This window comes from Colobus angolensis, unplaced genomic scaffold, assembly GCF_000951035.1.
Source record: "Colobus angolensis palliatus isolate OR3802 unplaced genomic scaffold, Cang.pa_1.0 Scaffold726, whole genome shotgun sequence".
Taxonomy (NCBI): domain Eukaryota; kingdom Metazoa; phylum Chordata; class Mammalia; order Primates; family Cercopithecidae; genus Colobus; species Colobus angolensis.
In genome coordinates, this window is record NW_012120999.1 from 71428 (window position 1) to 99421 (window position 27994).

The 27994-nt window shown below is 34.6% G+C and overlaps 1 protein-coding gene across 1 annotated transcript in view; it reads right to left on the reverse strand.

Annotated features, from left to right (window-relative positions):
• Positions 1-27994, reverse strand: part of KIF21A (kinesin family member 21A) — a 79889-nt gene that overhangs the window by 35053 nt on the left and 16842 nt on the right. The window contains exons 10-24 of the mRNA XM_011927549.1: positions 27513-27716; positions 17139-17229; positions 16599-16716; positions 15999-16187; positions 15260-15459; positions 13470-13577; positions 9621-9689; positions 9302-9516; positions 9000-9153; positions 8633-8827; positions 8104-8205; positions 7166-7331; positions 6662-6682; positions 2659-2719; positions 2230-2284 (exon numbers count right to left, since the gene is read on the reverse strand). Coding sequence (XP_011782939.1) covers positions 2230-2284; positions 2659-2719; positions 6662-6682; positions 7166-7331; positions 8104-8205; positions 8633-8827; positions 9000-9153; positions 9302-9516; positions 9621-9689; positions 13470-13577; positions 15260-15459; positions 15999-16187; positions 16599-16716; positions 17139-17229; positions 27513-27716 — 1948 coding nt within the window. The remainder of the gene's footprint in view (positions 1-2229; positions 2285-2658; positions 2720-6661; positions 6683-7165; positions 7332-8103; positions 8206-8632; positions 8828-8999; positions 9154-9301; positions 9517-9620; positions 9690-13469; positions 13578-15259; positions 15460-15998; positions 16188-16598; positions 16717-17138; positions 17230-27512; positions 27717-27994) is intronic.

A 27994-nucleotide genomic window follows, 5' to 3' on the forward strand; every position in this document is an offset into this window, starting at 1 on the left:
CTGTGCTCTCCTGCCACTTGCGGCCAGCTCCCTCAAAATATAATTTAACAAAAAAAATAAAGGAAGAAAGACATTAAACCAAAAGATAATTGCAGGGAAGCTCAACTAAATCCTGTTTTTTCCCATGCTTAATTTATTTTTCTAATACAAGTTTTTTTCAGTTATTGTAAGCCTCTTCCCATGATACCTTAAATAGATGTTTAATCTGCCCACTGGACAACACCAGCCAGTATCAGATTTGGGCAGCCTGCTGAGGCAAGTAAAGGTTATTTTCCTAGAATCTAAACTCTCTATAAGCATTCCTTTCCTTACTCTTGAAAACCAAGTGACTATCCGGTTATTGCTCAGTTAGTTGTTGATGTCACTGAACAGATAGATAATCAAGTGGTTTACCAGATTATAAGCCTCTAAAAAGCAGCAAACCTGTTTTTTCAGCTGTATAGCCCCAGCTCTTAACACAGTGCTGGTACACACAAATTTAAAATACATAATGAACTTCATTTTTTTCAATAAATGAAAAAGAAATGATATGAGATGCTTTTCAGGCATCTTAGCAGTTCAAACGGAGTACCAGGTAGCACTTCAGAAAATGTTTAAAAAGAGAAAGCCCTATAGCCATTTTTTACACTCTTAATTCTCTCCACAGCCAAGAGCCTAGAGCAGAGATGAAATTTTTCTTGGGAATTCTTAACCCAGGTGGTTCTTTTAGGAGATGACCTTTAGGCCACCACTTCACATCTCTCTCTAATGTCCCACAGTGGCATAATTAAATAGGCTTTCTCAGGGCCCAAAAGATAAAATTTATCTTAACAGATTCTCTCCTTTGCTTAGGATTAGATCCAAACCATAGCAGAATGTTTTCTTTGAGTTTTGTTAACTTCTGTTTAGACACTTAGAACAATAAAACACAAACTACATGCTGCCAAGCCAATAGTTCAAAGACCATGTGTAAGAGCCTGGAGATGTTTTTTGATTGGCTTGACCAGTGTTTTAATAATCCGAGAAATTTATGTAAAAATTCGTATTTAAGAATTCTCTTGAAAAAAACAAAGGATCTGGTAGCCTTAGGCTCATATTCCCACATGGTAAAAATGAGCAAAACTTGATGGTGGCTATTTCCTTTCAGATGGGACATGTACTCTCCAGGTAGTCATAATGATGACCCATTTGTTATTGTATATCCAGCTAAATTAGTCATTTGCATTACCTGATTAACCACTGTGGGCCTTAAATATACACTATCCATTGCACAGTATTATTATTTCAGGTCCTGATTCAATCCATTCACTCAACAATATTCAATAAGCACCGCAAGAATTCTTTGTTTTCAAACATTGTAGGATTGTTAGTCAAATCACCTACTATCAAATGCTACCGCATTCAACCTGATATGTACCATTAGGTAGCTCACACATTTAACTGCATGTATAATTTATATCATTTTTTAAAAACCGTATAAATATGCATTATAGCTTCATAAGTTTTTAACACATAATAATTACGGACTGGATTATTATTAAAACCACCTCAAGGCACAGTTAAATAAGAAATACTTAAGAACACACTAGAATGCTAAAATTTAAGAAATTTCCTGCCAATCTAATGAAATTGTATGGCACTACACAGTCTACAATTTAGTTAATCAGCAGCTTAAGAATCACCATCCATAATTGTGTTATCCAGTGGGAAAAATATAAGAATACAGTAAAGCCCAATTTCCACCAAGGAGAATTTTTTTTTTTTGAGACAGAGTCTTGCTCTGTCGCCCAGACTGGAGGGCAGTTGTGCAATCTCAGCTCACTGCAAGCTTCACCTCCCGGGTTCAAGAGATTCTCCTGCTTCAGCCTCCTGAATAGTTGGGACTACAGGCGCCCACCACCACACACAGCCTTTTGTTGTTGTTGTTGTTGTATTTTTAGTAGAGATGGGTTTTCACCGTGTTAGCCAGGATGGTCTCGATCTCCTGACCTCGTGATCCACCTGCCTCAGCCTCCCAAAATGCTAGAATTACAGGTGTCAGCCACCGTACCTGGCCAGAGAAATTTTTTAATATAAATTTTTTCAGTTACCACTTAAAGGGAAATATGATAAAAAAAACTAAATAAAGAAGAGCTTTAGTAAAACCAGGCCCTCTTGCTTATCTATTGAGTCAAATCTGAACCTATGTGTTTAATAGCAATAACAAATAATGGTGTAAAACGTTTACATGATACTTTCAGTTCTTCTTACCTTGCTCTTAGGTTTCACTTCACCACAAAGCTTCATGAGCTCTGAAGACAGTGTGCTATATGCAAATAAATAATTAAGCACAAGATTAAATAGAAAATTATTATAGAAAGCTATAGCTCCTCTATATCAATGACTACAAAAAATTTATATGCCTATGGGAAATACAGAAAGACAATATTTAAAGTCAAAATGAATTAATTTAAAAATAATTCATTTATGTTTCTTAAATATTTCAATATTTTCATTTTAAAATGTATGATGGTTAAGCATAACTTACCTTGGTTTCTATTTACTGTTTCTAAGTGCTATTCACTAGGCCATGAGATTGAAAATTATTTGTTTTATAGTAATTATTTGATACAACGAGATAAAAGTATTTAAAATATTATGTAAATAAGTCAACTCTATTGTTTCTAAAGGCCTTCTTACCTTCCTTCTGATCCTGGGCTGTTTAAAGGTGCATCCTCATCAGTACTATCCTCTATGTTTTCTACAAAAAAATGTTTAAAATGTAAGCACTGTCCCTATGTCACAGTTTGGTGACTGCAATCCATATGCTGTAATAAACAACAGCTCAAAATCTCAATATGGGCACGATGGTTTTAGTAACTGAATCTAAATAGACAGAATTGTAGAAAGGTATTTCTAAAAACTCTCCTTTGATTGTGTGTTCTAGAATGAGTAAAACATGTTCAAATAGGAAAATCATGACTTTGAATGGTAGAGTATAAAAGAATAACATCCTTCTGAATGAAATGGGTACATATGACTATTGCAGAATCATGTATGTATCCTGTACCATCCAAACATACAAGAATCTACTGTTTAAAAATATAAAGTAAACACTACATGGGTCTCCTTTAATGTACTAAGCCAACCAAGAATACTACATAAAGTATAAATATAGTTGTTATACTTTATCAGTTATGCCAATGTACTTAGATATTTTTCCTTTTTTAATTTCTGTATTTTTGCCTTCATATAGAAAGAGAGAAGATGTGTATGAGGGTGTTCAGAACGCACATATCAGCATGCAGCTCATTCACATGAACACAGAAGACAAAACCAATAGGTTTGCATGCAACAGCTCTGTAAACTAATACAAAGAAACCACTGCTATTTCAGAACAACTGTAGCCGACTAGTGAAAAGGGAGAAGAATTAAACATACAAAACTGTTAGGAAGTCAGTAAATAAAACAGCCACAGAAAGTAAACGACTTAGAATGCCAGCGAGCCCCTAACATCGGTGTAGGCTGTTTTAATGTATACATTTTATTATAAAAATCATTCCATAAATCTAAACACAAAATTATGGGCAACATATACATTAAAGAACAATATATACAGCTCATCCCCTTTTAATTTTAAATTTTATATAATACAGGTAGACTACGGCACCATTAGTCAATTGATTCATTTCTCTCCACAAATGTTCCCTTCCTTTCTCATTGTTCAGTAAGACTTGGTACTATTATCTAAAATAGAATCATATCTAGGACTCACTCAAAGGGGTTTATTTTCTGAAGTGAAAAAAATGGTGATTTTGAAGGCAATATGTATCTCATTAGAGGAAGGCTCAAGGACTTGCTTCACAGAAAGGATAATTGAGTTCTAAGGTACTGAATTAGTAAAGAATATAGAAAATTATGTTATGAAGAAATGACAAACCTAGCCTCTGTTTTCCCATGTGTTTTAACAGCAGGCTAAGATTTGCTAGTATTTATCTTGTAGAGTGTGACAGAATTAAATGTTAAACATCATGCAAGTGCTTCGTAAAAAGCTCTTAACTCCTGCTTATGCCTGTACTCCTTAGTTAGAGATAATGGTGTCTTCACAGAACCAGTATGGCCAGAGCCCAGAGGATCCCACCCAGAGGGTCACCAACTCAGACCCTCTTCAGTACCAAGTTTGGTCTGAAGTATTATAGTTATCTGGGCAGCAGGACACACCAACAACTCACTGTTGTACTCTCAACTCTGAGAACACAACTCTAGCCCAAAATTAGCTTCTTTTCTTATCACAGTAGCTTTAAAGCCAAAGACAAAACAAAACTCCCAAATACCCTAAAGTTAATCTATATCATTATAAAGTTTCACTGTCTCACTTCACTGGAAGTTAACCAAATAGCTGGATTTTTAAAAGTCTTCCTTTAAAGTTATTCTTTTAAAAACATGTGTGTGTGTGTGTGTGTGTGTGTGTGTGTGTGTGTGTGTAGTTTCCATATACTAATTATATATTTAAAAATTTAACATTGCAGCCCCTGAGACTGCTGTCCTTAGAAATGTCTGTTTGGAAAACTGGACTTTGGCTGACATATGAAAACAGCTCTCAGAGGGTCTCAACTATTAACCAATAAAAGTGGCTCACTGTACATTAGAAACTGCAAATAATATGGCTTATGCTGAACACTTGCTTTCCTTCTGGAAGTCTAGACCAACAGAAGGTACATATGTCACTCACCATCCCCAGTAAAACCCTTGGACACTGAGCATCTCCTGGACTTTCCTGGATATAAACATTGCACCAATATTGCTGCGTTTTTTGTTCTGGGGAAAGAAAGCACTCTGTGTGATCTCTCATGAGAGGGAGAGAGATACAAATGCCTGGACATGGATTCCTCCAGAGGCCATCTGTGTCTTTTCCCCTTATGAACACTGATATCATAAATCTTAAGTCATGAATACAACCATATGCTAAGCCCTGTGAGTCTTCTAGCAAATCTCTGATGATAGTGGTGACCTTTGGGATCCCAACACAGATACAGAAAAATCAGGATGTTCTTTAAAAGCTACAAAAGTACAACCCTGTGAGCATGGGGCGCTGGCCCTGGTCTTATCCCCTAGCCTTAAGTTCCATCATTCCATGTCATGAACTTGCTGCTCTGGAGCATCAACCTGTTTGTAGGCCTCAGGTACACAAAAGTGTGGCTAAATTCCGATGCCTTAGCTTTTGCTGCCCCTGTGCCTGGAGCGACTCTCTGGCCCCAATTCAACCTTGTCTTTTTCCTGCCTAACTCTTTTTCTTCACTTATATTTTAGCTTAAATGTCACCTCGTCCAGAAAGCCTTCATTAACTCCTCCATTCTTGTTAGGTGGTCCTACTCTGTGCTCCCATAAATCTACAGATCTCAATCATTGCCTTCACTGCAATATATCATAATCTGTTCATAGTCTCTCCTCCTCAGCAGGGCATCAAGTCCATAAGGACAAGATCAGCATCTCACACATCTTTGAATCCCAGCATACAGCCCAATGATTGTGATAAAACTGGAGAACAACTAAATGATTTTTAAAGCAATGTACCTATGACTTTCTAGCTTCTGTGGATTTAAATTTCATTGTTTTCTCATCTCATGCTTTTTATTTAGCTCTTTTCATCTAGAAGAGCCCCAGTTCCTAGGGCAAATTTCTACCAGGAGTCATAGGTTATATTAGCTGAATGAGTTCCTACTCTCTGCTTCTGACCCTTCTTTAAGCTCCAGAAAATTGAAATTTGTTTGAAAGTTGGAAAACAGTAACACTGCTCATTAAATTACCAATTTAATATTCTTCTGCACATGAAAACATCAAATAATTTATCTTTCGAGTTAAAAGAGAGCATATATTACTATGAATTGAGCCACTAAGAAGAACAAAGAGAAGGAGAAGGAGAAAAAGAAGGAGGAGAAAGATAAAGAAGAAGAGGAGGAGGAGAGGAAGAAGAAGGAGGAAGAGAAAGAAGAGGAGGAGGGAAAAAAGAAGAGGAGGATGGACTGGGGAGAAGGAAGAGAGAGAGGGAGAGGAAGAGTGAGAGGGACAGAGGAAGGAGGAGGCAAAGAAACATGCTTGATAACACATGGAATGGAAAAAGGCTAGTTATAATGCCAGGTACTTGAACAGCCTGACCAATATTGTTTCAGCTTGTTCTGATAAAATCCTTTGGATAGTTTTGTTCAGTTTACAATATTTAAAAGTGTGTGCCTAAATTTACAAAAATAAAACAGATAAGAATATACATATATATATATATACACACACACACACACAAAGATATATACAGAAGAAAGTTATTTATGAGGTTAAAACAATAGATGCACGTTAATAGATATATTTAAAAATTTTAACAGAACATATATATTATGTTTTTCTATAAGAAAGAGAAAGAAGACAGGGGGTTTATGAAACTGGAGCCACAACTGGAACTTAAATAATAAAAGAGACAACTAACAAAAGCATACTTCTTTAAACATCTAAGAATTTTAAAATCAAGAATGTTTAATAAAGATAAAAGACTTAGTGTATTTGTGGCCATGGATACATTTCAAAAAAGATCATGCAAAAACCACTTGACCGCCAATAAAAATCTTTAAAATAAGATGTACCACAATTAGTGTACATGAACAATTAGTAATTCATGCAGCTGTACGATACACAGAAAGCTAAACATACTTACCTAATGGTACGCTATCTAGATCTGTGTAAATAACAGCAAAAAGGAAACAAAAAGCAATACTCCAATCAAAACAGATTCAATGTTAAAAACTCCCACATAAAACAAGATTATGTACCATTTACATGTAGAATAGATGCCATAGCAAACACTTGTAAATTTATTTTTAAGGCAGTGAGATACACAGAGTAAAGTAATGAAACTTGGTTAATATTTTAAGTAATTTAGATAACCAACACGAAAACTTGATTGGTCTTCTTTGCCCATAAAAACTAATTGCTTAATAAGGTTAAGTAAGCCATTTTAAGCTGGTAATCATTTCTTGGAATGACAACAATTACCTTGCCAAAATGTACACATGCAAATTAAAGAAAGAATAATTATTAAAAGCATGAGTAAATATAGCATCTATTCAGTCAAGCCATAGGGGAAAGGGATATACTATACCATGTTGAAAAAGCAAAGCTACCATGCAAATTCATTTAACTAAAATCGAATACAAATTACCTTGTAAAGCATGGCCTAGTAAAGCATCTAGCTCGGGATTTAATTCTGCCTTCTCTTTCAACATATGGAATAAGAGCTGGTTTTGGGTAGCACTGGTTATTTCTGTTTGTTTGAGTCGACCTTCCAGTACTTTAATTTGAGCCTCTTTCTGGGCGGCCTGAAGACCCTGAAACACAACAAAAAATTATCTTAGGTCATATTAAACAGGATCTACCACACAAAGATCTGTATCAAACAGCAAATGAATATGATATATGGGCTTGACATCAGACAGACCTTGAGTCATCCCAGCTCCTCCACTAACTGGCTTAGTGATCATGGACAAGTTCACCTGTCCAAGATGTTATCTTCTGGATTCTCAGTTTCCTCATATGCAAAATGAGATCAATAATAATTACCTCTTGGCACATTGTGAGAATTAAGTGAGATGGCATAAGAGCAGAAAGAGTCTAACAGTCCCAACATGGAAAAAAAAAGTGAGTCAGAAACCATTATTGTCTTCAACATTTGGGCAGGGTTTTCTTACAGGTGACAAATTAGAGAATTTACATTTAAAATAAGAGAATGATTAAATTATTTTTTCTTTTCTGATTCATTTTTGATCTATAAAGAATCAATGTTAAATTAGTTATGATACCAAATTTGTTTGCATACTGAGAAATTTTTTTCTAATTTTTCCTTTGTTAAAGCAAAAGGGGAATTATTTCTTAAGCTGTTTATCTGCTCTAATAAACAAACATAATAGATGACATGCTAATGAAATTGATCTAAATATTTCTCACTCTTCCTGACTCTAAAGAAGGGTAAAAGAAATACTTTCCAATTATGAATAATCTTCTTCCTTATTACAAAGCGAAGGGTTACTACAGAAAGATAAATAAAACTACAGTGAATTAGTCAAAACTTAGGTTTTCAGTAATAGTGTGGTTATATCTTACCTTATTAATGCCCATTGACAGGAAGTGATCTAGCAGGTATCGAGCTTCTGTAAGGGTGCAGGCATTAATGACTGTAGTAACATCCAATGTCTCACCTTCTTCCTATATAAAATCAGCATAATACGATGACCATTACTTTGAGCTGAAAACAGAAGGTAACAGCCTATTGTTTCATATATTTATTTCCTAGTATTGGGTTAGCTAATGAGATGCTCAGATAAGTGCAATATATGATCATTACCCCAAGAAACATAGGGTTTAGTTGAAAAGATAAGATACATTTAAGCAGCTAAGAATTCAAAGTGGGATGTAAAAATGACCCATGTGTTACATAAACAATAAATGTTATCACACAATCAGCAGAGAAATCTGAAAAGCAAGCAGGAAGTGGCATACATGTAAAATCCAAGCATTAGACTAGACCAATAAATAGAAAACACCTTCATGTAAAAACTCAAAGTGCTTTGAATAATAAACAATACAAAAGTACTTTTCATTAAGCCATTACACTTTTCAAAAAATTACAAACCTTTGCTTCTTCCATCTGCATTATGTTGGCTTGACAATCAGAAATACTGTCGTTGATGTAATCTATATTAGCAATCAGTGACTCCATCTCTTCATTGATATTAGCCACATTTTTATCTCCCTCTCCATTCTCCTTAACTATCTTCTCCCTTCTTTTTGAAAGTTTCTCTCGTCTTTTTGTCAGTTCCTCCCGTTGCTATTGAGAAAGCAGGTTGGATTTTAAGAAATTATGTTCATCTATTTATATACAGTAGAATCAAAACCCCCCAAAAACTTGGTAAGTGTTAAATTTACCCAGGAAACAAAATTGGAAGAGTAAAATTAACAGTCAGCTAAGGGGGAGCATATCTACTTTCTATTTCCCACACCTTGAGGAGTCTATTCATATCTGCCTCCATGTTGGAAATGGTCATCTTCTGCATGATGATGTCTGTGACTCTGCGCTCAAGGAGCTGCCACTTCATGCGGGCTGTCTTGGAAATAAACACTCGGCCAGTCAATCCTTTCCTCTGATATTTTTTCCTATAATCATATAAAACAGACAAGCATAATTACTTATGCACTTATTTGATTGTGTACTGCCAAATAATGAGCCATTTTTTCATTTAAGTACAACATTCCGTATTAATGGCCAAGAAGATTACGTCAGCAGGAACAGAATTATGTAGACCTGGTTCCATTTGTTGCGGGCGCTGGTAAGGCCTGGACTCTCGCCACAGGAATTCTCATTTTCTGCTGGACTCCTGTCCTTGATGCATCTGTTTCGACAGCAGCTGCACTGGAACTTGTGTCCTGAGCAGGGGCATCAGATGAACTCAGCTTCCGAGTAACTTTCCCAGCCACTTTATCTGACATGGGTCTTACTTGCCGACGAAGAGCTGTAACCTGAAATTGCAGCAGAGGTTAACTCATTCTCTTAGTCTATAGAAAGACATCATATATCTCAAAGTCAGAATGTTTCTTCCAAATGGTCAGCTTGCTTACTGTACCTCTTCCGTTTTGCGACGTAGAACCACTTCTTGGTTTCTTTTTTGGGCTTCCAGAAGTCTAAGTTGATGCTGTAAAATAATATTAAATAAGTGGAAATACTAAAGTGAAAGACACAATATTTCCTATTCCTATATGAATATATTTCCCCATACCCCTGGGAACTATGAGTTCTTAGCAGGATCTGAGTCAACAACCTTGTATACATTATTACAGGTACAGCTGTTTATTCCAACAAACACAAATAAATACAGATATACCTCATCCCTTTTTGAAAAAAATGAAAGGTTATCTCTGTGTTGCATACTTAAATTTGATACATTTGGTGCTTACTACATGCAAGTACTTTTCTAAATTCTTTACAAATGTTATCTTATTTAATTTTGTTAGATATTTTGTTTTAGTTGCTGTTTGAGGCACAAATAGGAAGAAACAAAGTTTAGAATATTTTCAATAGAGTCATCTTATAATATATACAATAATTATAAACTGTTGTAGACATAGGAAGAATATATATTGATTAGTACCTTGTAATAACTATGGATCTTATGGTGGATAAAGTAAATGGACAATAAAACATGTCTGCATTGACTATTAATTTGTTTCCAGGTACTCTCAAAATAAAGATAACTAATTAGGATTACTTCAAGCCATTCTACAGGTATATAATTTAAGAAAAAAATTTGGACTTAAAAAGAACTCAGAGGCCGGGAGCGGTGGCTCATGCCTGTAATCCCAGCATTTTGGGAGGTCGAGGTGGGAGAATCACTTGAGGTCAGGAGTTCGAGACCAGTCCGGCCAACATGGCAAAACCCTGTCTCTACAAAAAATACAAAATTAGCCAGGCATGGTGGCACGTGCCTGTAATCTCAGCTACTCCGGAGGCTGAGGTGGGAGAATTGCTTGAACCCAGGAGGCGGAGGCTGCGGTGAGCCAAGATTGCACCACTGCACTGCAGCCTGGAGGACAGAGCGAGACTCCATCTCATAAAAAAAAAAAAAAGAACTTATATCTTAATTCCAGTTCTATCATTTATTCAATTCTGTGATCTTGGACAAAGTTTAAGAATGACAGTTCACTACAAACTTCCTTTCTAGTACTTAAATCCTGTTATTTAACAAATAATCCCTCATGTTTTGCATTCAAATTCAAACAGATCATTCATTTTAGGTTTATGTATATTTCTGCCTCATCAGATGGGAATTCCTTGAGAAAATGACTTTATCTTATCACAACTACATCTTAATTGCCTACCACAATGATTGATATAAAAGCAAAATTAATGTGTTTTTTAAATTAATGAATTATCAAAAACTAAAATTATCATATAGTTTGAAACTTCTTACTACATTCAATTTCTTCCTATTAAAAATCAAATCTCAAGCTCATTCATATTTTTATATGGTATGTAAATGTCACCCTGAACTTTCTAAGGGTTCAAAGATGAATATGACAAGGAACAATTTTAAAAGGAGGACAATATGTACACAAGGCAACAAATAAAAGGGAGAGAGAGTATGACTGTTAGCTTTATATGGGATTAGCCAGCATTGTGTCTTTATAATAGAATATAGGCATCATATGTTACGGAAAAGATTCAAAAAGTTCATCCTAGGAGTTCAATATTGATCTTCCTATATCTTATATGAACTAGTAATAAAGAAATAGGTAGCATACACTGTAAATAAATTATTCCCATTGTCCAAAGGTTTTCATTAAATATAAAATAAACAGACAAAAAATGGAAAGAACCCAAACGTCTATCAACTGATGTATGGACAAAGAAAATATATTCTATCTATACAACCATAAAAAGGAATGACATGCTGATACATGTTATAACATGGCTGACCCTTGAAAACATCGTGTTAAATAAAAGAAGCCAGACACAGCTGCGTGTAGTGGCTCACACCTGTAACCCCAGCCCTTTGGGAGGCCGAGGCGGGTGGATCACTTGAGGTCAGGAGTTCGACACCAGTCTGGCCAACATGATGAAAATCCATCTCTACTAAAAATACAAAAAGTAGTCAGGTGTGGTGGTGCATGCCTGTAGTCCCAGCTGCTCAGGAGGCTGAGGCAGGAGAATGGCTTGAACCTGGGAGGCAGAGGTTGGAGTGAGACAAGATCATGCATTGCACTCCAGCCTGGGCGACAAAGTAAGACTCTGTCTCAGAAAAAAAAAAAAAAAAAAGGCAAGACACAAAAGGCCACATCTGGTATGATTCCATTTATATGCAATGTCCACAGAGACAAAATGTAGATTAGTGGCTGCCAGGGGCCAGGGGCAATTTTGAGTGACTACCAGTGGGTATAGTGTATCTTCCCGGAGTAATGAAAATTTTCTGTAATTAGAGAGTGGTGATCATTCACACTTTTGTGAATACACTAAAAACATGAATTGTATACTTTAAAAGGTAAATTTTAGGATATGTGAATTATATCTCAACTTTTAAAACAATAACAGAATAAAAAAGAATAGGTAATATGTTAGAATGTGCTTCTACTTGATTTCAGTAGGAACAAATTGATAAAAACACAATTTTAAATGCCCAAGAATTAACTATGACAAATACACTGATTATTAAAATACACTGACATAGTAGGAGAAAAAAAGAAATAAATATAACCTAAATAGGGGAGTCATCTGGCCAAAATATCCACTATCCACTTTTCTACCTCATTTCTCCCTTTTCTCTGTCCCTTTTCTTCGTTACATCCCAAAATAGATTTCCATTTTCTAAAATATGCTTTATGCTCACATTTCTCCAGGGAGGATTTAGGAAAAGTAGAGCAAGTAAAAAGGAATAATGGCTGAAACCTAACCAATAATAAGGGAAAAAGTGAAGGCCTCTTCTTTTTCAAAGAGGGAGACTTGCTGTGTCGTTGTTCAGGCTAGTCTAGAACTCCTGGGTTCAAGCAATCCTCCCGCTTTAGTCTCTCAAAGTGCTGGCTGGGATTATAGGCATGAGCCACTGCACCCCGCTTCTTCTTTTAAGAAAAAAAATCATAACTATAATTTTTCACCTAAAAGAAATAATCATATTGCCAAAATTTTGAAAAGAAGAAGAAAAAAGTCAACCATAACTTATAACTCTAACACAACTACAATTAGCATGTTGAGATGCATCCTTTGAATTTTCTCTCATTGAAATTAAGCATACATTTATTTGTAAGATGACCATGCTTCACACTTAATGTGTGGTCATTTTTCAGATAAGCATACAGTTTCAAAATATAAATGGAATGTACCATAATTCCTTTAACCATTCCTCCCATTGTCAGGGATTTGGTGGTTTTTACTTTTTTCACAATTACAAAGAATTCTAAAGTGAAGATTTCGATGCATAGTATTTTTACTTATTTTAGATTATTTTCTTCGTCTAAATTCATGGAAGTAGCATCTTGAGTCAAAGGATACAAAAATTTTGATAGTCCTTAGAAAAGCCTCTTCTAATAAGGGCTGGTTGTTACTCTAGGATTATTTATAAGTACTTCTAGTGATAAAACATTCTTCAGAACCATCCTAAACTTGCTATCTTACAAAATACTGCAACTAGTTCCTTGGTCATCCTAGAGATAACCAGTCATTCTTGCCATTTACTCCTATGTCATCATCTGGAAAATAAGCCTCAAATAAAATATATAGTATTACAGTGTTTTTTATGAACTCTTATACTGAATTACCATAATCCACATATTGTAATAAATGACATTTTATAATATGTATGCTTATCTATTGTCCTTAACCTGCAATTAGTAGTTAGGGTTACCAGAAATTTTTCCTCCATTTATTAAACCATCTTTTCCAATGTACAATCCTCTTACATAACTGAGAGTTAAAATCCACTTACATCTCTTTTACGTTGATCCTTTTTCAACTGAGCAATCTCTCTGTTTCTTCTAGACTCAGTCAGTCTGGCTTTCTCTTGTTCTTCTTTCATTTGCTTCATTAGGCGAACCTAATCAATTAGGTATATACATCTATTGAAATTACTCTGTCACAGCATTCATTAAATCAAGCACATATATGGAAGTTCTTAGAATTCCGAATACCTAACATGGAAACATGCAGTTTTACTGCACATTTAAAATGGGCAATTCTTATTTCTGTGAGATTCACATATTTCTGTTTCTAATACATTTTTATTTGCTTAGTATTCTATACTTTTTGTATTCAATATTCAGTTGTTCTGCAACTTGAAATCTTGATACTTACCTTACTATCAGTAGCTGTGTGACCTTGATCGAATTACTTTACCTCTCTAGGCTTTGGTTTGCTCATCTATAAAATGGAAATAATATTTCCATAGCATTGGATTTTTGTGAGAACTCAACCAGTTAATACCCACAGTGTATTAACAGTACCTGGCACTTGAATTCTCAACAACTTAATAAAGCACTTATTAATTTTTAGCTACTGTTATTAGCAACTACACAACATAATAATCTAATGATAGTTACGTGCCTCATAACAACATTTAACTCAACAATGAACCACATTTAAGACAGTGGTTTCATAAGATTATAGTGGAGCTAAAAAATTCCTATTGCCTATTGATGTAATTATGTCATAATGTCACAGTACAAAGCACTACGCCTGTTTGCAGTAGTACTGGTATAAACAACCCTACTGTGCTGCAAGTCCACAGCAGTGTATAGCTATGTCCTAGGACTTCACGTTCATTCACCATTCACTCACTGACTCACCCAGAGCAACTTATAGTCCTGCGAACTCCCTTCATGGTAAGTGCACACCTTACAGGCACACCTTGGAGACCTTGAAAGTTTGGTTCCAGAGCACCGCAAAAAGGTGAATTCACATTAAAGCAAGTCACACAAATTTATTTGCTTTCCCGGTGCATATAAAGTTATGTTTATACTATATAGTAGTCTATTGGATGTGCAATAGCATCGTGTTTAAAAAAATAGTTTGCATGCCTTAATCAAAAAACTTAATTGTTAAAAAGAAAATACTGACAGAGACACGAAGTGACATCATTAAGTGATGCATGGTTATACTATCTAAATCACTTCCATATTTGCTATTTTATTGCTATTTTAAGAAAACTACAATGACTTTCATGATAGACGTAAAGAATAATTGATTCCTCAACAAAAACAGATAACAGATCAGGATTTGCATACTCTCTTTGGACAGGGGAAGAAAATTAGTGCTTTTCTATGTATAGGAATGATAAACACTAAATGTAAGACAGTTATTAGGTATTGGAGAATGGGGAATATGATCAGGAAGAGATAAACAGAAGGCTTACTGTGTATCTGTAATGCTTAATATTTTAAACTAGATTGTGGATACAGTGTTTGTTATGTTATTATCTATGCTTTCTTGCATATTTGAAATATTTTATGTTTTTGTTAAGCTTGCGTAAGAGTTGTAAGAGAAGAAATATCCATCAATGTCTAAGAAGCCCTGATGAGCACATGATTTTCAGCTACTCTTGAAGAAAGGCTTTGATGAGGAATGACTATCAGAAACAAATTCTAATTGCCAAAGGAAAGGACATCATTTGTAAGACTGGGTTACCTTTATCGAATATGGAAAGAACCACAATAGTTATTTTTTGTCCCAATTGCAAAATCATACTGAACATCAAACATTAATGGAAAAAACAATCAATACCTTTGTTTTTTTCATTTCCATCACATCCTGCTGCAATTTCTTCAATTGCTTTTCATACTGAGACTGATTTTTAAGCAACCTTGCATGTTCTTTTTGAGCTGCTTGAAGCCTCTGCAGTTCTTTATTCATGGCTTGGAGTTTCTTTTCATATTCAGACCTAACTTTTTTTGCTTTTTCTTCTGAGTAAGATTCTACTGAGCCTAAATGACCACAGGATATTGTTATATGTTTTTTGTGAGACACAGATTTTTATTTCACAGATTTACAGTCCATATCCAAAGACAAGAGCTACTTTCCAAACACTCACATCTCAGAAGACTAGGGTGTTTTTCAATCATTCTCTCTTTATTATCTACTCTTAACCTGTTTAATGATTATTGAAGCTTATTCATTAATATGTTATGTTAAAATGTACCCAACATAAATCAAAACATTAAAACAACCATAAATTTGTATAAAGTGAGTAAACAGCCTAGGCAGATATTGGTATGAAAAAATAAAATAAATAACAATATTTAACATTATGAGACAAATTAACATATAATCTGGTCAGAAAGTATTTACAAGCTACATATAACTTTTAAATAAAAGACACAAACTGAGACTTGCAAAAACAAAACAAACAACCTTTTTTAGGTTTAATATGGCTTCTATCATTTTTTTCTTCTACAGGAAAAGATAAAAAACCCATTTTGAAGATTCAGCTTGAACTTTCATTTGAATTAAATATAATTCTTACCTAAGTTTTGAAGCACCTGGTCTCTTTCAAGCTGAGTGTCCCGAATTTTATGTTGCAGCATCATTAGCTTCTCTTCATACTGCTTTTTCAGAGTCTGCAGTCTTTTCTGGCTGTTTTCTAGTTCATCAATCAGCTTTTGCTTAATTGCAATTTCACAAGTAATGTTTGCCAAGTCTGCTTGATAATTGGCTATTTATAAAAGAAGAAAATAAAAATCCTGGTACTAGGTCAAAATATCAGAATTCTAGCTTTCAAGCAAGAGCATAAAAACCATCAACTAGGTATTTTTATTCACTGAGTAGTCATTAGAAAAATTTCCTGGATAAACCAAAAACCAAAAGGTGAATGAGATAAAGAGTGTTCACTTTGATCAAGGACAATGCTATTTGTACTCAGCAAGAATGGAAATCACACAATGACTACATCCAGCAAGAGAAGTAACTCATTTGTTTAGCACATAAGCCTTGGAAGGCAAATGTAGGTCAGTAGTCACAAAAGTTGCTTTCATCAAGTATGAAATGGAGAATGTTAAGAGTTTTCTGTCATGGTTTAAACAACTTCCCAAAATGAATTTTTGCCCTTATACCAAATGGCAAGTACCTTTTTCATCTGATTCAGAATCTGATTCATCAGAACTTTCACCACCTTCAATGTCATCTTCCTCCTCCTCCTCCTCTTCTTCTTCATCCTCATGATCACTCACTTCTTGACTTTCTTCCTAAAATGTGATTTGTGAAAATTAATAGCAAAATATTGGCAAAACAAACTGATTCCCTCATTGAGAGAGGCTGCTGGAGTACAAAATACAGAAACATAAAAAAATTCACTTTTCATCAGTATAAAAATCCTTCCAAGATGTTAAGGTTATTACATAATAATTTTGTCTTAAACCAAAAAGTATTTCATCTCTCATAGTATTCTACCCTTGCCTCCCCAACACAGTGCTTTCACAATACATAAGATTGAGAGTTGTCAATATTTTACAGCTCATATTTCTGAAGAAACATCTTCAAAGAAACAGACTGAACAGAATGCATCATAAGCAGTTCACTTTTCTACAATTAAGTTAGTAAGTTATCAGCAACCAAGAACAACCAAACCTGGTGACTAAAACTGACAAGTTCATTCTTTCATACTTACCACTTCTAATTCATTGTTTTCTCTTTCTGAAGCACCCTTTTCGTCTTTCTTCTCTTGGTCAGTGTCTGTATTATCCTCTTTACCAGCCACACTAAGAAAAGGAACATAAGGGTATGGCATTAGAACAGAAAGGAAAAGTATTCACTTTTTTTCTCTCAGATTTTTAAAAGCCATCAATGATTTGTGAAAACAAACTTTAAATGTTGGTCACTTAAATGCGCAAAGCTATTCTACCTGATGCTTCAGAGAAAAATGGAAATTGCCAATCAGTCAATAGTGTAATGATTTTTATCACTGGAGAAAAGCTTATTTTCAGAAAACACTGAGGAATAGATTATGCCTGAAAGCACGAGACCTCGACACCCCTAAGAACTAGTCACAGTAGCAGTCAATTAACTGGAATGTAAGGCAACTTAAATTCAAAAGAAATTAAACATTTTTGTTTTCTCATTTGGATACAAAAAACATCTCATATTAATATAAAGATATAAAAAACTACATTTTTATTGATGTCCCAATACATTTAAGAGTAAATTTAAAGTTCCAGATTAAATCTGCCCACAGTAAGCTTGTCTACACTAGCTACATCCATCAGTGTGTTCAGGTCTCCTTCAGGTAGTGGCACAGGCTCTTTTTTCTTAGGCAGCCCATATAGCACAAGGCCACTTCTCATTATGGTCTCACACAATGGGTCTTTGCATATCAAAAACTGTCTAATGTTCAGGCTGCCCTTTGATTGAATAGAAAATTTCAGGGTCTGCCACAAGATTCACCTTATAAGTGGAAGCTCTCCTCTTCAGTTACCTAGTACCTACAACCATAACTACACACATATCAGGGAATGATTCAGCCCTGGTGGTCCTGAGGAAAAGAGAGAAGTTTTGTATACCCAAATAACTCTAATTCTTTGTGGGTTTAGCAATCAACTATGCACAGAAAGTACACTACTGATCACTAGACTCACATATTTAATTAAGCTAAATAACATTAAAAAAGTAAACTTTATATGAATCTGTATATGAACTATTTCCTTTTGTGCTATAGTAGCATTTTAAAATCATTAAAAAGCACTTTGAGAGGCCGAGGCGGGTGGATCATGAGGTCAGGCGTTTGAGTCCAGCCTGGCCAACATGGTGAAACCCCGTCTCTCCTAAAACTACAAATCAGCCGGGTATAGTGGTGCATACCTGTAATCCCAGCTACTAAGGAGGCTGGGGCAGAAGAATCGCTTGAACCCGGGAGGTGGAGGTTGCAGTGAGGCGAGATCATGCCACTGCACTCTAGCCCGGGCGACAGAGCGAGACTCTGTCTCAAAAATAAATAAATTAGTTAATTAAAATAAATTTTTAAAGTAAATAAATAAACAAAATACTCAAAGAATACAATATTCTCTGCATAAAATTCCTCTAGAAAAAAACTTTATCAGAATAGCTTAATAACAGCTATTGTTTTTTCATATATTCTTCTATATTAAATAATTTCCCTAATATATGGATTGATTTTTAGCTTTTAGGCTAAAAACTTAATCTCATTTAGGCCCTATTATAACTATAACTTTAATGATTAACTCTAGGTTTCTATTCCCAGAGATATTTTTATACTGAGCACTATGAATATAAATACTTTTCCCTTGTAAGTACTTTTCAGAGTTTGTCATTTATGTTTATGTTATTATTTATTTAGTGTCTGTATTTCTCACTAGGCAGTCAGCTTCCTAAGGGAAGGGATCATGTCTGTTGGCCTCCACATTACATCCCTAGTACCCAAGGCCTGGCACATAACGAATGTGAAGTAAGTGGTTTGTTAAATAAATCAATCCCTGTGACTACACATAAGCACCTCTGTTTGAACATGCCTATGTGTCTCATGTACTAGCTCGGTTGGAGTACAATGGTACAGTTTGAAAAATGCATAAAGATGCATGAGAGACAGCATATATATGGCGAGAGAAGAAATGATAAGTAGGAGTACCAATATAACAGTCTCAACTGGAAATGAATGAAGTAAATTGTAACAGGGATCCATGAGTGCTGTTAAATCATTTGCATGGAGAAAAAATGAGTTTGAAGAAAACTAGGAACCATCTAGAAAGAACTTTTATGATAAACAAGAAATAATTTTGTGTGATATACTAAATGCCTCTCTTAGGTTGCTTATAATATACTAGGACTGCTGATTTTCCACCATCATGTAGTTTAAGTTGAAAATCTAGAAAGAAATTCCCCTTTCATCCATCATCAATTAAAAGGCCAGCAGCATGTACTCAAACAGTGCTATACTTGAGGTCTAGGTCTAAGGTGTAGGGCTAGGAAAGGACAATTTATTAGGGAGACATCTTCCAGCAGGTTTCCCAATTCCCTCTCCTGGGCAGTCTCCCTTTCTCACCTGTGACTGTTACAGAATACAGTTTTCATTATTCTCTGTTCTTGTATTACTTCAAGTTCCAATCAAATCGCATTATACTTAAGTTTACAGCCATACAACCACCTTATTCCAAACATTTGACTCAACATATCCTTCTACTCCCCACTCCAAGTCACTGATACCCAGTTAAACAAATGCTATCTTTACGTCTACATTAACTCATATATTGTAAGTCATTCATGCCACTTCTGATGCAGAAAAATCAGCAGTCATAACTTTACATTATTAATTTAAAGGCTTAAGCTTTTAAAATATAAGTTGATAGTTATAATTTTTATACCTCAAATATTCAAGTCTTCCTCAGTAAACCGAGGCAAATTGATACCTAAAATAAGTATCTAAGTAGCAATGGAAGATACTTAAATCAGTACTTTATATAGAATCAGAAGCTTGGGAGCTGGAATTAGCAATTAACCCCTTCATTTGACAAACAAAAAGGGAACTGTGGCCTGGAGAAGTTAATCCCCTCAAGAGGACTAAAACCAGTTATCCTGACTCCCAGATCATTTCAAAGTTCAGTTCACAGACTGGAAGCATCTCCATCACCTGGGAGCTTATTACTTATGCAGAAGCTCAGGCTCCACCTCAGCCCTACTGAATCAGAATCTGCATTTTATCAAAATCCCTAGGAGATCTGTACACACGACTATGTTTGAGACATTGTTCTGTAACCACCAAACTACTCTGCTTTTGCTATCCTTCAGGGATCATGTAAAGATGGAAGTAAACTCCTTTCACTGAGTACATTTAAAGGACTTGAATATTTTATGGTGATTAAATGCTTCTACACACAACTTTAATGATGCATCTTATTTTGACCTTTCAGAATAGAAGAAATTTCACAATTTAAATACCTTAATTTAACTCCAGTAATAAACATGTTGTCCTAAATATGTATTGCTTAGGTGAGTTAGGGTATGATCGATAAAAAAATTAAAATTATAGCCTAAGTACAGAATATTTTAAAGAACCTATGGACTTATGGATATAAGTATAAAAACTTTAGAATACTATATAACATACTAAATATAATTATAAAATATACATTATAATTTAAAGAAAAACACTTTAAACTTTAAGATATTTAAAGTAAGATATTCATTTAACTAATTGCATAGTATAAGTTCTCAAGTTCTTAAGTAAAAGATGAATTTCTAAAGTAGGGCTTCCAAAACAGTTAAATATTACCTTGAAACTAGTATGTTTTCTTAATCATTTTGACTGTAATCTAGAGACTTGTTTAGGAAAATCTATGAAGAACAGTTCTGATAAGGAAAATACCACTTGATTCTTGGTCAAATAATCCTAATTCTGAATCAGTAAAATGCAAATCAAGAATATGATTCTAAATTTTGCTCGTTTCCAATGAAAAAAGCAACTACTCTGTTTTTGATGTCCACTTCAAATACATTTTTTTTTTTTTTTTTTTTTTTTTGAGACGGAGTCTTGCTCTGCAACCCAGGCTGGAGTGCAGTGGCCGGATCTCAGCTCACTACAAGCTCCGCCTCCCGGGTTTACGCCATTCTCCTGCCTCAGCCTCCCGAGTGGCTGGGACTACAGGCGCCCGCCTTGTCGCCCGGCTAGTTTTTTGTATTTTTAAGTAGAGACGGGGTTTCACCGTGTTAGCCAGGATGGTCTCGATCTCCTGACCTCGTGATCCGCCCGTCTCGGCCTCCCAAAGTGCTGGGATTACAGGCTTGAGCCACCGCGCCCGGCTCAAATACATTTTAAAAGCAAAAATTGTTTTTCTATTTCAACCTTAAGAATGTCTTATAAATCTTATTTGTAATCAGGCCACAGTTTCCTTTTGTTTGTTGTCATTTTAATGGTTTTTTTTCCAGTAAAGATTATATTAAATAAAGAAGAGAGAGACAGAAGCCCACCCATGACTCAGCATGTGCTACAACAAAATGTCAATTTCCATTCTGCTCACAAGTTTCCGTAAGACAAATAATTACTGTTGTTTTTTCTTTTTTAAATAAATCAAATGGCAGGGGTTTTAGGGCTATTTTTACCCTACAAAAGGTAAGTCATCATCATAATTATCATAGTTTATTCTGTAATCACATGAAACTGCCTGAATTTTAATTCAAGTATCTAGTGAAGATTTTATTCTTAAAAAGTACTTTCTTAAAAATGTATTACAGTGTTCTTGTTAGTTTTATAAAATCAGCATTACTTTTAGGAGCACCCCAGCTTATCTAGTCTGAAACAATCTGTAATACTATAACACATTTCCTTGTGAATGGCAACTCAGTATTTAAACATTTTAATAAAAAACCTGGGAAATATTCCAACCTTCTTTCTTCTCGATTGCTTTCCTCAAGTTTCTGTAGCCTTCAAAATCACGAGGCACAGTATTGGAAGGCCAAGCCAATGAAGGACAAACCAGACAGTAAAAAGCGAAAGTGATAAGAAGGTAAAAATGATACATGAGCTTGAAGACTTTAAAATAAATTTTAAAAGATATCATCAAAGGACAATACACAGTAAAAAGGCAATACATTTGTATGAATAAAAAGTAAGTAGAAAATCAAGCAGCAATATATCTAAGAAGAGTATATAGACTATCAGTTGAAATTATGTAGCAGCAAAATGTATAGTCTCAATTTATAAAAGTTGATAAGGATTAGGCATTCTCAGATGCCTTTTTTTAGTCTGAAGTGGGTCAATTTACTCAGCTTCCCCCAAAAAAGACCACTTTCAATAATATATTCTTTCTTTCAAGTGTTTACAGAAGAATTTTTAATGGCATCATTAAAATAATTCACCAAGTAATGCCTTTATACCATAATATGAAAATACCACTAATACTAAATTCTAGGATACTGCTTTTAAAAACATACTTTCTGTTGTAATATACTACATATGAAAATCACTAAATCTAAAAAAAAAAACTGATTTCAAAGTTATACATGAAATGGTATTGCAGGCAAATGAATACGGTTGTTATGATATCTGGGAAAAACTGTAATTTTATTACTTGAAAATAAAATTTCACATTGGGATTAAAGAGTTTACTAATTATTATAAACTACTGAAAGAGCATATCTACAAAGCAATAGAGGCAAAAAAAAAAAAAAAGAGAGAGATGGGGAGAACTGTAGTACTTTCCATTAGTAAGATTGTTTTTTAACCAGAAACATTTAAGAAATACCATGTGTACAGGGTTTTAAAGACAAAGAATATTCAATATTAAAACTTAGAGATCTTTACTCAGTGGAATGTACTGTATACCAATATTTGTCATGTAGAAAAAAAGACAGATGTGCTAGGCTCTGATTAAGTATATGGCAATTTTGATATAGAACACTTCTGCCCAGAATATTTTTCAGAAAATATTTTTCAGAATTATTAATATTTTAAAATGAAGAGACTGAATCAGAGGTATGAGTTATTTTATCAAGCCAGTTCTTCTCATTTTAATTTCATAATATACGTGCTCCCATGTGATTCTTATTTACTGGTCTGTGATTGTTTTCGCATTAACTTACATGCCGCCATTATCAGACGAGACTAGCAATCTTTCTGAGAAAAAGTCTACAAAGTAATATACAGTAATCAAACGGTCCAGTATAGTGATTAGAAAAAGCAAAGTAAAGCCACTGCCTAAGAAATCTGTTTCTCGAGTTTCAACCCAACACCACTAAATGCAAATCAGTGCAGTGCAGTCTGATGGATGAGTGAAGCTTTTTATGTTGCTAGTCATTTAAAGCTAGATATCCAAAAATATGGGATTTAATGTGTGAATGGTAAATTTTCTTCGTCCACATACACAAAAAATTCAAAAAACTTTTATGTCTACTCTAGGCCTATACTAGTGATAATGAGCTACAATGGCTCGAGCAGAGAATGTGGTTTCCTCATGAAGAACCCAGATTTTCTATTTTCAATATAGAGACTTTTGTTAGCTTATACAAGAAAGCTACATTAAAATATAAAGCTGACATGAGCTAGCAAGTACATAAATTTTAGACACCTCCTAAATTGCCTTTTTAAAAACCATTACAATCAATGGTTCAAAAAGACAATGGAGGGACAGAGAAATAAACTAATAATCTAACACCTCTCTGTAACTTAAAGGAGTTCAGTTTTTACTTCACTTAGTTCCCCTACAATGTTTCTTCTACAGTTAAAGAAAGAGAATGACAATTCTTGCCAACTATTCTAACATTTGTGTAACTGAAAGATACTCAACATAGTTTAATTGTTATTTTCTTACTATCTACACCTCTGGATACAGCTCAACAGAAAATAAGCACACCTACAGCTCAACAGAAAATAAGCACAAGAAGGTAGAAGAGCAAATCTTAAAACCTTACATATTAGCTATTAGTTATAGTTCTGATAAAGACTGATGCAGAAGACAGCATTTGTGGCATCCTTCTTAAACACAAATGCAGCTTCTGGCATTAAAATGATCCAGTTACCACTCTTCCTATCAACTCTTACATTGTCAGAGGCCTTGTAGCCATGGCAACCAAGAATCTACAACACAAAACAATAAATTAAAAGACACAGAGCTTCCAAAGAGTTTGTGAATTCAGTGACAAGGAAAGGAGGCAGCTATAGAAGCCAGGACAGCTTAGAATAGCTGAATCCAAAGGTTAAGCAAGCCCCAGTCAGGTTTTAGAAACTCATAGCCACAAGAAGGTTAAAAAAAAAAAAAAAAAAAAATTCTTTCCTAATCTATCTTTTTTCATTAGATTATGCTGTTTAACACATTTTGTTGTATGGATTAATGTATCCTCTTTAAAAATTACAAACACCCCAACAAAGGAAGCTTGTTGGTTATCAGTCATTTCCACTGGTATGAATTCCTTTAGTCAAACGGCTTTGTTCTAGAGTTTGAATTTAAGGAGATCAGAGAATAAAGTAGATAATTTTGAAATTGGGAGCACTTCAGGGTAGGGCAGAATTACATGAGAACTGGACCGCATAAGAGAGGAATGGATCAAGGTAGCATGGGGACACAGGAAGGTTAGTAAGAACGAATGGCTAAAGCAGAAATTCCCATTGTTCCCCCAAAGACTGGCCTACACCTATGAGAGGGAAAGAAGGTTCTTTCCCCTGTCTTGCCTTTTCTTGCTCCCTTCTGAATTATTCTTACCATATTATAAAACGGGCAGAAATCATTTTATGTGAGTGAGCTGGGAAATTTGGACACCAGGTATTTACAATGCTTGCTAGAGAAAAATCAGGCCAAAGCTTCAATTAATTTTTAACTGAACCTCCTGTATGTGTAAGGTTGAGGCAGACCCACATTTTGCAATGCCCTCTCTGACAGATAAAATAGATAAACATGAAGCATGGAATGCAACTCAATCAGAATCAATGCATCTAAACAGGAGCTATCACTTCCAAGGAGCTCCTCTGGAAGACTGAGCACTTTAGTAAATCTGTTGTCCTTCTAAACATTTCTGGAACTATAGGTACATTGTATGCTGTTTTTTTTCAACTTGTAGGGAATCCTTTGGCTAAATGAGGGCTCAGCTACATTTTAAAAATAGAAATTGACATACAGTTAAAAGTTATTGGGATCCAAGTGTGATGAACAAAATGCTTTATCAAACTAAGTAAAACAGGATTGGTTTTTGTTTTCTAATTCAAAAAAAAATTTGACTATAGTATGGTAAGACATATTCTATTAAATGTTATAAATTCTTATATGTAGCAACAAAAATTTATAAATTGGCTCTAAAAATGTTTATAGCTATATGGTATAGTACACAAGAAAATTTTTTAGATTCACAAATTATATAGGTGTCAGTTTTATAAAATTATATAGGTGTCAGTGTACAAAGGTACACTACAGCATGTGTGAAAATGCTCTTAAAAATGTTTGCATATAGCACTCTATAGGTATATTAATTTTTAGAAAGTATTAATTTGTTTTTCTCATTCTAAGCTATCTTTCTTTCTTTCTTTCTTTCTTTTTTTGAGACGGAGTCTTGCTCTGTCACCCAGGCTGGAGCGCAGTGGCCGGATCTCAGCTCACTGCAAGCTCTGCCTCCCGGGTTTACGCCATTCTCCTGCCTCAGCCTCCCTAGTAGCTGGGACTACAGGGGCCCACCACCGCGCCCGGCTAGTTTTTTGTACTTTTTTTTTTTAGTAGAGACGGGGTTTCACTGTGTTAGCCAGGATGGTCTCGATCTCCTGACCTCGTGATCCGCCCGTCTCGGCCTCCCAAAGTGCTGGGATTACAGGCTTGAGCCACCGCGCCCGGCCGCTATCTTTCATTTCTTATCTGGCTCATTCACAAATATTTTATCTCTAATTATGTGTTTTTTTTGTTAGGAAATGAATTATTTTCTTCACTTAGGCTTTAATGTTTAAATCCAGTTGTTTGATGAGTTCTTATTAGTATTAACATCTATTATTTTTATTGTAATAATTATCACAACTACATAATCACTGAATTAGTCACAACCACTATTAAAATGTTAAAAACAGCCTAGATTTCTATTGGGATCCTTATTGGTTTTTCATTAGTCATATTCAACAAGTGATTAAGGAAATATCTCTAAATTTACCTCAAAAGGAAAAAGCAGTATCAGTTGTGACCTTAAAAAAAAACTTTGCTTATACTTACTTATTATTTATGAATACAAATGACCTAGATCTTTAAAAACAAGTCATACCATTTGACATTTTGACCAACTACAGAAGAGGATTTTACAAGTCAGTGATAAGTCATGTGCAAAAGTCTCCAGTTAATTCAAGCATTAAGTTGGGTAACACTAGTTTCGATAATCCTATGATCATTATCTCAGTTTTAATTGCCCTCCATAAGGGGAGAGCTAATCATTATACATTTCTTAATGCTGCCATAATCATTGATCCATGAAAACATCTAAGACATTAATATCTCAAGAATGCAATTTCAAATGCAATGCCTACTAATCACAATGTATAATTCCTTGTTTTAATTATTCTCTCTAAACTCAAGAACAAAAGCAGAGTTAATTTGAAGAATTTAAACTTCCAATGACTTTGATCAACTGGCTGCTCCAGGAAGAAATGCCTGGCTGCCTAAATACATTTCTAAATAAACTGAGCAAAGCAGCAGGTAGTCTAAATGTCTACATCAGTTCTACAAAGCATTCCTCCTGTAACAAACCAGGTGGCAAATCAGATGATTTTGCTTCCTTTTGAATATCTAGCCAAAAATGTTTAAATTTAATTTGACTGGCATGCTCAAAATATAGTCTCTGTAAGTAATCTGACTGCACAATAGAATCAGTGTGTAAACATGTAAAGAACTTATGAATATTTAACCACTTACACATTACAAGTGATTAAATTTTCATTTTCTTCCTCTCCTTTGCACCCAGTTGATTTTAGAGGGACAAAGTATCAGGATGCAAGAAAGAGAAAGCCTAGAACAGTGGTGAAAAGCTGAGTAACTCCTTGTTGGAAGATTCAAAAAGCCTGAAATAGCATAAATAATTTTCACATAATCAAATTAGAAGCCCTGCAGAAAATATTTAAGAGACCAAATGACATTACATGACATTCTGATGGATTAGTTTAGCCTTTAAACTAATCTAGACAGGGATGAAAATATCCATGAGACTACTTAATTGTATTAGGAAATGGGGAAAAAAATGAAAACACTGGGTTGTAATGGTACAGCAAGCTTTGCCAAAAAGCAAAATGAATGGAATGCAAAAGCAGCTATTTGAAGAAATAATAAAATGATTTATAATAGTAATTTTATATTGTCATGGTCTAAATAAAATTCATTACCATATTATTACAATTAAATCTATTTTTCTTACACATAAGTAGAGATAAACCATTAAAAATACAGTTGTAGTTTCAGCTAACATAGTGATTTATTTCCTATACTAAGGTACTCATTAAACTATGTATGCTCTTTATAATTGCAAATTAAAATACCCTGAAAAGGAAATAGAGATTCATTTAGCAGTGATTTTATAATCCCACCTTTTTTTCTTCCTCTTTTCTTTTCTTTTCAACTTCTCTAAATCTTTCTTTGCTAGGTCTATAATTTCAATGGTTTCTTTGTCTGAGGATAGTATAGTAGGAGAAAAAGTTGATGATCCAGTGAAATATGGCGCTCTTGCTGTGGCTCTTGTCAAGTTTTTTCGAAGGTTCTCATTCACTGCTTCACTTTCTAATAATTTTGCCCTAGCAAATAAAAATATATTTAAATAGGGAGTATTTTTCTCTGTGGATAAAAATACATAACCAAAAGTATACCACACTACCATTTCTTAAGTGTACAGCTCTGTAGCACTAAGCAAATCTACACTGCTCTGCAACCATCACCACCATCCATCTCCAGAAATTTTTCATCTTCCCTTACTGAGACTCTATACCCATTAAATATTAACTTCCCCCTCAGCCCTTTTATCTCAGCTCTGGCACCCATCATTCTACTTTCTGTCTCTATGAATATGACTGCT